Here is an 11388-nt window from a genome sequence, read left to right on the forward strand (position 1 = left end):
ACTACATGTGGCATGTATCTTGGTCTTGAAAATTGGCAAAATCATGTTTAGCTTTTGAATTGGTGGTGTAGGCACTGGGCACAACCAAAGTTGAAATTCCCAACCATCTGGCAGGATTGGTCAACCTAGCAAGTTTGACCAAATTTTGAAAAAAATCAATGAAAATGGAAAAAACCTAAAAAATGAAATTCTTGTGCATGGAGCCCTTTTGTGTGAACTAGTTACTAGGAAAAATCGTAGACTTGCAATACCACAAGTTTGAAAAACATACCTTCACAAAATGGCCTATGTACTATGAACTTGTATGGATTTCAAGGCATATGTTGCTACTTATGAGCTGCGTTGGGATTTCCGCGAAGATGAGAGGATGATGCAATACAACAGAGATAAGTATTTCCCTCTGTTAAGAATCAAGGTTATCAATCCAGTAGGAGAATCACGCAAGACCTCGTGAACATCACCTACACAAAAGAAGAAATACTTTCACCCAACGTGATCAAGGGGGTTGTCAATCCCCTTGGCGGTTAATTGCAAGGATCAAGTGTGATAATGGTAGATAGATAAACAAAAAACACAAAATAAAATAACGGTAAATAAATTGTAGCAAGGTATTTTTGGATTTTAATATATGATAAAAATAGGCCCGGGGCCATAGTTTTCATACATGCTTCTCTCGAACAAAAAGCATATAGTGGGTAAACAAATTGTTGTTGGGCAATTGATAGAAAAGCGCATAGTTATGACGATATCCAAGGCAATGATCATGTAAATAGGCATCACGTCCGAGACAAGTCGACCTACTCCTGCCTGCATCTACTACTATTACTCCACACATCGACCGTTATCCAGCATGCATCTAGAGTATTAAGTTCATAAAGAACGGAGTAACGCCTTAAGCAAGATGATATGATGCACACAAAGTAAACTCAAGCAATATGAATAAACCCCATCGTTTTATCCTTAGTGGCAACAATACAAATACGTGTCTTGTCCCTTTCTGTCACTAGGATATAGATCACCACAAGATTGAACACATTACAGAGCACCTCTCCCATTGCAATATAAATTAAGCTAGTTGGCCAAACCAAACAGATAGATCAGAGAGAAATACAAAGCTATAATAATCATGCATAAAAGAGTTCAGAGAAGACTCAAATAATATTCATAGATAATCTAATCATAAACCCATAATTCATCGGATCCCAACAAATACACCGTGAAATAAGATTACATCGAATAGATTTCCAAGGACATCGAGGAGAACATTGTATTGAAGATCAAAGAGAGAGAAGAAGCCATCTAGCTACTATCTATGGACCCGTAGGTCTGTGGTAAATGTTGGGGAATGTAGTATTTCAAAAAAAATCCTACGATCACGCAAGATCTATCTAGGAGAAGCATAGCAACGAGCGGGGAGAGTGTGTCCACGTACCCTCGTAGACCGAAAGCAGAAGCGTTTAGTAACGCGGTTGATGTAGTCGAACGTCTTCACGATCCAACCGATCCAAGTACCGAACGTACGGCACCTCCGTGTTCAGCACACGTTCAGCATGATGACGTCCCTCGAGCTCTTGATCCAATTGAGGACGAGGGAGAGTTCCGTCAGCACGACGGCGTGGTGACGGTGATGATGAAGTTACCGGCGCAGGGCTTCGCCTAAGCAATACGACAATATGACCGAGGTGTTAACTGTGGAGGGGGGGCGCCGCACACGGCTAGGAACAATTGATGTGTGTTCTAGGGGTGCCCTCCCCACATATATAAAGGAGGGAGAGGGAGGGAGGCGGCCTTGGGCGCGCCCAAGTAGGAGTAATCCTACTTGGGCCCCTAGTCCAATTCGCCCCCTACCATATTTGGACAAGGGGGAAAGGAAGGAGGGGGAGGGGAAGGAAGTAGGAGTCCTACTTCATACTTTCCTTTTCCTCCTCTCCTTTTCCTTTCTCCCCACGTGGCTGCCCCTACACCATCCCCTTGTGGGCTGGTGTGTTCCCTTACTTGGCCCATTAAGCCCATATCTTTGCCGGGGGTTGCCCGGAACCCCTTCCGGTGACCAGGTATCACCCAGAACACTTCCGGTGTCCAAATACCATCGTCCTACATATGAATCTTTACCTCTCGACCATTTCGAGACTCCTCGTCATGTCTGTGATCTCATCCAAGATTCCGAACAAACTTCAGTCATCAAATCACATAACTCATAATACACATCGTCATCGAACGTTAAGCTTGCGGACCCTACGGGTTCGAGAACTATGTAGACATGACCGAGACACATCTCCGGTCAATAACCAATAGCGGAACCTGGATGCTCATATTGGCTCCTACATATTCTACGAAGATCTTTATCGGTCAAACCGCATAACAACATACGTCATTCCCTTTGTCATCGGTATGTTACTTACCCGAGATTCGATCGTCGGTATCATCATACCTAGTTTAATCTCGTTACCGGCAAGTCTCTTTACTCATTCCGTAATGCATCATCCCGCAACTAACTCATTAGTCACATTGCTTGCAAGGCTTATAGTGATGTGCATTACCGAGAGGGCCCAGAGATACCTCTTTGATACATGGAGTGACAAATCCTAATCTCGATCTATGCCAACCCAACAAACACCTTTCGGAGACACCTGTAGAGCATCTTTATAATCACCCAGTTACGTTGTGACGTTTGATAGCACACAAGGTGTTCCTCCGGTATTCAGGAGTTGCATAATCTCATAGTCAGAGGAACATGTATAAGTCATGAAGAAAGCAGTGGCAATAAAACTCCATGATCATAATGCTAAGCTAATGAATGGGTCTTGTCCATCACATCATTCTCTAATGATGTGATCCCGTTCATCAAATGATAACACATGTCTATGGTCAGGAAACTTAACCATCCTTGATTAACGAGCTAGTCTAGTAGAGGCATACTAGGGACACTTTGTTTTGTCTATGTATTCACACATGTATTAAGTTTCCGATTAATACAATTCTAGCATGAATAATAAACATTTATGCATGATATAAGTAAATAAAATAATAACTTTATTATTGCCTCTAGGGCATATTTCCTTCAGTAAACTACTCACACATCATCGAAAGGGCGGCAAGATTGATGTAGAGGCCCTCCATGATTGATTCCCCTCCGGCAGAGTATCGAAAAAGGTCTCCACATGGGATCTCCGAAGAACAAAAACTTGCGGCGATGGAAAAGTATTTTGGGTTGATCTCTGTTGGTTTCCTGATTTTAGAGAATTTATAGTGGTGGAATTAGGTCAAACGGATCCACGACGGGCCCACAAGGCACTAGGGCGCGCCTAAGTGCCTTGCCGTCTCCTTGTTTCTCATCCGGTTTCCTCCCGAAGCTTCTAGATCTCTTTTGTCTAGAAAAAAATCATCAAAAAGTTTCATGGCATTTGGACTTCATTTGGTACTAATTTCCTGGAAAACCAAAAGCGGGCAAAAAACAGGAACTGGCACTTGGCACTAAGTTAATAGGTTAGTCCCAAAAAATGATATATAATTGCATATAAAACATACAAGATTGATACTATAATAGCATGGAATAATAAAAAATTATAGATACATTGGAGACGTATCAAGCATCCCCAAGCTTACTTCCTTCTCTTCCTTGAGTAGGTAAATGATAAAAATAGGATTTTTGATGTGGAATGCTACCTAACATGTTCATCATGTAATCTTTCTTTTATGTCACAAATATTTATATCCGAATGATTCAAATCAATAGTCTATATTTGACATAAAAACATCAATACTCAGGCATGCCAACAAACAGTTATGCCTTTAAAAATATCAATGCTAAAGAACGCTATCCCTACAAAATCATATAGACTTTTCATGCTCCATCTTCTTAACACAAAGTATAAATCATGCACTACCCAGTGTCAGCCAAGCGATTAGTTCATACTTTTTAATGTGCTTCAGCTTTTTCAACCCCCACACAATACATGAGCGCAAGCCATGGATGTAGAACTATGAGTGGAATAGAGTATGGTGGTAGAGATGATATGGAGAAGACAAAAGATGAGAAAGTCTCACATTGACGCGGCTAATCAATGGGCTATGGAGATGCCCATCAACTGATGTTATTGCAAGGAGTAGGGATTGCCATGAAACCGATGCACTAAGAGCTATAAGTGTATGAAAGCTCAAAAAGAAAACTAAGTGGGTGTGCATCCAACTTGTTTGCTCTAGAATACCTCGGGCATTTGAGGAAGCCCATCATTCGAATATACAAGCAAAGTTCTATAATAAAAAAATCCCATTTGTTACATGAAAGTGGCTACATAGGAGACTCTCTATATGAAAAACATCGTGCTACTTTGAAGTACAAGTGTGGAAAAAGATAGTAACATTGCCCTTCTTTCTTTTTCTCTCAGTTTTTTGGCGGACTCTTTTTGGCCTATTATTATTATTATTATTATTATTATGTCCTCACTTGGGACAATGCTATAATAATGAATAATGATGATCATCACACTTCTATTTACTTACAACTCAAAATTACAACTCGATACTAGAACAAATTATGACTCTATATGAATGCCTCTAGCGGTGTACCAGGATGTGCAATGATCTAGCGTAACATGTATAAAAAATGATGTACGGTGGCTGCGCCACAAATACTATGTCAGCTATATGATCATGCAAAGCAATATGACAATGATGATGTGTGTCATAATAATGGAACAATGAAGATGCATGGCAATATATCTCGGAATAGCTATGGCAATGCCATAATAGGTAGGTATGATGGCTGTTTTGAGGAAGATATAAGGAGATTTATGTGTGATAGAGCGTATCATACACTGGTGCAGAGACGTGCTATACAAACGGGTTTAACCCCCTTTCCGTGACAGAGTTTTAAACCGTCGCTTTGCTGGTGTGGGCGATAGGGGGGGTCCTTCCCACATGACCCAAAAACCGTCGGGGATAGGTCCTCCGGTCACACACGCTGGGCAAAATGAGCTCGTGTGCGATCGGGCGAGGCATCAGAGACAATTATGCAGGTCCAATCGTTTCCGTTCATATGTACATCCCACATAGTGAATCCCAGAAAAACATTTTCGTTCGTATGTATATCACACATGATTTTTTATGTGCAAACGTTTGTGCAAGGTGGCCTAACACAAACAGTTCTTTGGCCGAAGTCGTGTGTGATTCTTCATTGATCCAACACGCCTACTTTCTAAAAACCGTGTGGGTTGTTTGAGTTCATCGCCCACGGTGTTATCTGAGAAACCGTCTGCAATAGAAAGCCCCAATAAGCAAGCTAATTGGCTTATTACTGATAATCCATTTAGTAATCAAATTGATATTTCTTATAAGACACACCATATATTTCATATCCGTCTTACGACAACCAGGATTTCATTATTGAATTACATCTGATAGCTTTAGCACTCAGTTACACCACACACATACATTTATCAAAGAAAATCAAAGCACACACCACCAAATGTGAAAGGAATTATATGAGTCCAAGCCTAATTTGTGCGCCATGCATTGGATGTAGTGTTACCACGGTATATGGCGCATGAGTATAGGACGGGGCAAGCACGAAGTCGAAACGTTGAAGGATCATGCAAATCGCCATCTTGGCCTCAGCAAGCGCAAAATTCTGGCCGATGCAAATCCGTGGTCCCCAGCCGAATGGAAGAAACGCGCCTGAATTCCTGGACGCTTTGGAGATCCCCTCAGCGAACCTCTCCGGCTTGAATTCATGCACATCGCTTCCCCAAATGTCAGGGTCATGGTGCATGAGTAGTACGGAGAGCTCAATCATCATGCCAGCTGGGTACCTTTTGTCTCCGATTAGCACCTTCTTGCATGTCTTCCGGCTAAAATGAATGCTTGGAGGATACAACCGAAGAACCTCATAGAGGATCATGGTCACCTGAATGCAAATTACAAACATATAAGACTAGGGGGGCTTATACCTTCAATAGGGAAGTTGGTGTCATCATATAAAGGATCAAAAAATGAAGTACTTCTGGCAATTAAATATTTACCGTTTTAAGTCGATTTAGACCTTCATATCCAGGTTTGTTTTTCCCAAATAAACTTAGGACCTCCTCCCTTGCACGGTCCTGCCACTCCGGATGCATGCTTAGAACGATCATGGTCCACATGAGTAGTACCGATGTTGTCTCCATTCCTGCAAAGTAGAACGTCTTGCACTCCTCGATGACATCTTCATTTGTCATCCCCATGCTGGATTGACCATTGTCATATGTGTGCCTCATGTTTGACTCTAGCAATAACCCAAGTAAGTCATCTTTGGTGCTTTCTCCTTCCTTGATCGCTTTAGTTCTTTTCGCAATTAAACCGTGTAGAATCGATTCAACCTCGTTGTTGACCTGATACATCCTTTTATTGTTTGGGGTTGGCAAAGATCTGAAATATAGCATGCACTACCCGTTACAAAGAATGTTCCTCGTTAAGTTATTACTCCCTTCGTCCGAAAATACTTGTCATCAAAATGAATAAAAAGAGATGTATCTAGAATTAAAATATGTCTAGATACATCCCTTTTATCCATTTTGATGACAAATATTTCCGGACGGAGGGAGTACAAGTGTAACTGTAATTTCAGTTCCCCGCATAAAGAAAAAAGAAAACTGTAAATTCAGTTGGTAGTAACTCACAAGTAGCCGGGAATAAGAATCCTCCGAATGTTTGCGATGAGGCGCTCTGCTTGCTCGGTTTGCAGCTGAAATATCTTCATTCCTTCAAGGTAGCTGCTGCCGAATGCGGTGCGGGAAATGACATCTCCGGCCAGGTTTTTGAGCTCTGGCCAAATATCCAGCTCGTGCATACCTCCACTGGAGCCGATGGACTCCGTCCATCTGCCCACCAACTCTTCGCAGCACGCCGAAAACTCTGGCAGCATGCACTGCAGAGTCGTATTCCATTCCACATGTCAATTGTATAGCAGTAAATGGTTCTCGGAGAATATGCACTGAAACTGAAACTGAAACTGAGACTGGTACCTTGATCTTCTCCAGATGGAAGGCAGGGTTGAGGAGCCGCCGGTGCTTGACCCACTTCTCGCCCTCGTGGTTCAAGAGGCCGTTGGCGAGCAGCTTCCACAGCGCCGGGAACTTGGGCTTCTCGAAGTGCCCGGACTTGTCGGACAGCACGCTCTTGGCAAGCTCGGGGTCGGCGATGGTTACCTTGGGGATCGGGCCGAACCACGAGAGGCTCACCTTGCCGTGCTCCCGGACGGAATCGCAGAGGAGTGGTGCCACGCGAGGGGCGATGTCGTGGCACCGCAGCGGCAGCGGCCTCGACCAGGCGTCCTTGTTCCGCCGGCCCTGTTCCCTGAGGTCGCCGGTGAGGAAGCGGTAGGACGTGCCGCGGAGGCCCTTGGACCGGAGCTCCCGCTCGAGGCACCGCGGCCGCCACCACAGCCGGTGCAGCAACCGGCAGAGCTGCCACAGGAGCGCAAGGGTCGGGAGCAGGAGGAGGCTCCGTCTCCATGGCACCGAGGCTGCAGTTGCAAAGAACGCTCCAAGAACCATAGCTCTCAAGTCTCGACTCGGGCGAAGAAACCCAGTAATGGAAGCTGATGTGATGCTGCACATAATGCACGGTATAGGCATGAGGTTATATATATAGATGGATGGAGCTGCACATGTGCGCCATCAACATCATTTGACTAGCAAGAGAATAATGCTATCACCTTCACTATCAATACGACAATACCAAAGCTGTCGCAGTCTCATCTGGACTTTGACTTGGTGCTATGGCGAAAAGACACACAAACCATTCTACCCATCACCGTGCTTGCCACGGAGCCAAATTAGATTCACGTTCCATGATTGGCACCTTTGACCTGAATCTGCCTCAGTTCATTATCATGGCACGAAATTGTTATGTTTGCCAGCTAAATTTATCATCTTCACCTCAACATAAATTGCCATAAAAAACATTGAATTGCCATGCCCAAAAATCTGACATTCCGCTCTTTTTTCAAGATTATGGCCATATCTTTGACAATACAAACACTAGTGCGTAGTGCCTAGTCTTAGAAAATACTCCGGCAACTACTCCACGCGCTTCGCCTACGACGTCCAGTTCGAAGACCACCCGGCGCTTGACTTCACAGCAATCATCTGGAAGGCTTGGGCCCCTGACAAGATGAAAGTCCTTTTCTGGCTGCTGCACTTAGATCGCCTATGGTGCAACGACAGACTCCAGAGACGTGGATGGACCAACAACTACTTCTGCCAGCTATGTCTCCGCAACCTCGAGACTTCGTCACATCTGTTTTGGGAGTGCACCGTTGCCATTCAGGCCTGGAACGAGGTGGCAACCTGGCTCGGCTGTCATTCCTTCAGCCAGTCCACCTGGAGCACGGGGAGATCCACCGCCGAGAGGGTTCGTGTGATCATCGACGGAGCCAACCCAGGCACGAGGAAGGGCACCAGATCGCTGCTCACATTGATGGTCTGGCAAATCTGGTTAGCATCACTGTGGCCTGCCGCCGCGACATGGAGCAGTGGAGGATCGCCGGAGCCAAATGCATAGCGCACCCCTTCGGGGACGTGCCGTGAAAATAGCGAAATCAGACCCTCCTCGCCAGCTTACACACTCGTTAGGCTGACTATGTAATCTCTCCTCCATTCCACGGATCACTTGATTAGACTATGTATTTTTCCCGCTCTCTCCTGCTATGAAATGAAAGCCAGAAATGGCCACTTTCAAAAAAAGAAAATAAATTATACAAAATCAGCGACACTTAGTTTGAAATTAGGCAAGTAGTAGCTTAATAATTTGGTTGATTTGACCAGCCGCAAGGGAATTGAACGATGACCGCCGTCGGAGCAACCCGTAAACGACCACATTGCCTTATTTTGGCTTCCATATTTAAATTGTCTTTAAGATGATCACAAATAAAAAACGAAAACACAATCCGCCCGACGAATGAAGTTACACGCGTTTGATCGTCTCCGCGGGCGTCGGATTTGTTTTTTATCGGACGGTTGGCCGTCATTGCCATTCTATTGCAACTCGGACCCTATTGCAATCCATTCAACCGCAACAAGGGTCGAGCCGCCATCAGTTCGTCCCCGATGCATAATCTTGAGCGCCACCCCGTGCACGTGCCACCGTCCGATGGTGACACCCCGCGCCCGCCTCATCTTCCTCTTCTCCTCCCTCTCCCTCTAACCTCGCAGCCCCCTCTGCCCCTTTGTAGGTCGCGCCCATGGTGCCCACTCTATCTGAACTCGCGCGGGAGGCCACACTTTGCCACCACTCATCAGCTACCGAAACACTTCCTCTGCCATGCTTCTTCTCCACCCAGCGTCACTGTCCTTGCGAGACTCTGCGTCGTCGTTAGCAACCCCAACATCGCTCGCGCCCAACATTTGTCTCCGTCGCCAATGAACCTTGAGACCCCTAGCCGTCGCCTGGATCCCGAGCTGCGACAATAGACGCAGACGAGTCTCTCTGTAACAACGGCGGTGAACGACGGAGTGCTCACAGAGGTGACTTTTTTGCAGTATAACCTTTGTTGCAAAGAAAGATTTCTGCAATATCATCCATGTTGCGAAGTGGTGCTCAGCAGACGACGATGTTTTTGCAACGTCACCTCTGTTGCAAAGGTTTATGCAACATCGCCTTTGTTGTGATTATCATGGGCGCTTGGTCGCTTGATGGCGTCAGATATGATGGCTCGCGACCCAACTAATACTTAAAAAAACAGCGGACCAACACGTAGCATACCCCAATAGAAAAAAGTGCAATAAAGTTGTGAATCTTTGGAGCCGAACAACTTAGATATTAGATATTTGGATCATCTTAATCTATAATGTCTGTACACGACAACCAACATGTAATTGGATGATCAAGACTGTTATGGTACCCCATTCCGTCAAGGATAAGATTAAGGTCTTTCGCTTTGATATCTCATAAATATATGCATGTTTGTGAGCGTTTATGTTCGTACTGTGTTTATAGAAAAACTTTGTATGCCGATAACTTTTGGCATGCATAAAAATCAAAGGCGGAGGTTGCTTAGGAATAACATGCAACTATTTTAGGCAAAAAAAGGCCTAGAGATTTCAGGCTATGTCCAGGCTTGATAGTGTCGGTTTTGCGCAAAAACTGGCATGGGGATTTGACATGACATTGAGAGAACAGAACATGGAATTTGTGTGTAAGATTTACCATGATGTGCATACAATACGTACCATCATGCTCTAAAAAGTACACATCATGGCAAATATGAGGATTTTGTTCTTTTGAAAAAAGATGGAGAATTTAGGAAATTGAATCAACAATTAATTATGATCTAATCGAGACTAAATTTACCAACAAAGCTACTATCCAATAAACTTGCAGTGAAGCTGGTAACGGGAAAGACTAGTTTTGACATCACACAAAACAAAATACTAATGTTGCAGAGAACAACAGGCCAGAAAACTTACCTTGTTATGCTGCAAAACAACCCGGTAACATTGAGCAACGGAAGGCGAAACCCCCGAAACCCCTAGCAAGCTCTTACTTACAAGCAAGAGAGAGTGTGCTCATCGGAGAGGGCCGCAGGTGGAGAAGGTGTGAGTATGCAGGGGGCGGTGGAGGAGTCAGTGTTGCTTGTGCTGGTATTGGGGTTCGTGTAGGGCTAGGGCTAGGGCTTCGACTTGTGCGGGTGATGACGAGGGTGACGGAGGAGAGGTTGGTGATGGGTAGCCGCTTCCACCATGACTGTGGGCGCTGCAGCAGCAACTCGTCGCCTCCCCGGGCTCCGGTGACGGCAACCATCACCCACCCCACCCACATTTGTCTCCCACTCTCTCGGCGAAGCACCAGATGACCCCTTGCGACCCCTCCCATGAATGGGCACACAGCTGAGGCAGCGACCGACGTGTTGGCCTGTGATGGGGCGGTCAACGATCACTGTAGCCCGCAGAGGCGCAGCTCCAGGCCCAGCTTGTTCCCCCGTGCCTCCTCCCACGATTGGGGTGAGGGGAGGAGGCCTTGCCACACGCGAGTAGGACGCACAGCGTCACCCTTCGCTGCTTCGCCGACGTGGGCCATCTGAACAGACCAACCAAAGCCCCCCTTCTAGTTCTCTGATGAGGTCCTCCCGTCGCCACATCCCCTGCATTCGCGACGCCACATCAACCCCGACATGCTGTCATCTTCTTCAGAGGTCTCTCGCTCGCGAATGGATAGAGGGGAATGAGACAAGTGGGTGAGGGGCGGTGGGTTAAAAGAAAGACCTTCGCGTTGTCCGCATAGGGGGCGAACAATTCAAGGAACGTGACGCGGATCCAAGATCCGTGCTCGTCATGGGACGGCTAGCAACGCATTCGCGCGAGGAGGTCAGAAAACTGACGTTCGCGCTTTAACATTTCCAGAAAAAAAAAT

At 45.6% G+C, this 11388-nt stretch overlaps 1 protein-coding gene across 1 annotated transcript; it reads right to left on the minus strand.

Moving 5' to 3' along the window:
• Nucleotides 1-5324: 5324 nt before the first annotated feature.
• LOC109780258 (cytochrome P450 CYP72A616) lies at nt 5325-7587 on the minus strand. The gene is made up of 4 exons (XM_020338848.4): nt 7002-7587; nt 6657-6904; nt 6021-6405; nt 5325-5905 (listed from the first exon to the last, which is right to left on the minus strand). Exons 1-4 carry the CDS (start codon nt 7530-7532, stop codon nt 5480-5482), a joined length of 1590 nt encoding a protein of 529 aa, XP_020194437.1. The 5' UTR covers nt 7533-7587; the 3' UTR covers nt 5325-5479.
• Nucleotides 7588-11388: the final 3801 nt, after the last annotated feature.

Source organism: Aegilops tauschii, chromosome 4 (assembly GCF_002575655.3).
Source record: "Aegilops tauschii subsp. strangulata cultivar AL8/78 chromosome 4, Aet v6.0, whole genome shotgun sequence".
NCBI lineage: Eukaryota > Viridiplantae > Streptophyta > Magnoliopsida > Poales > Poaceae > Aegilops > Aegilops tauschii.

Bases quoted from the DNA above. Each gene is read 5' to 3' on its own strand.
- LOC109780258 (XM_020338848.4), bottom strand. From the start codon at position 7,532: ATGGTTCTTGGAGCGTTCTTTGCAACTGCAGCCTCGGTGCCATGGAGA. The intron at 6,905-7,001 runs GTACCAGTCTCA...ACGACTCTGCAG, and splicing joins TCCATCTGGAGAAGATCAAG to TGCATGCTGCCAGAGTTTTC. The intron at 5,906-6,020 runs GTAAATATTTAA...ATTTGCATTCAG, and splicing joins GTCTAAATCGACTTAAAACG to GTGACCATGATCCTCTATGA.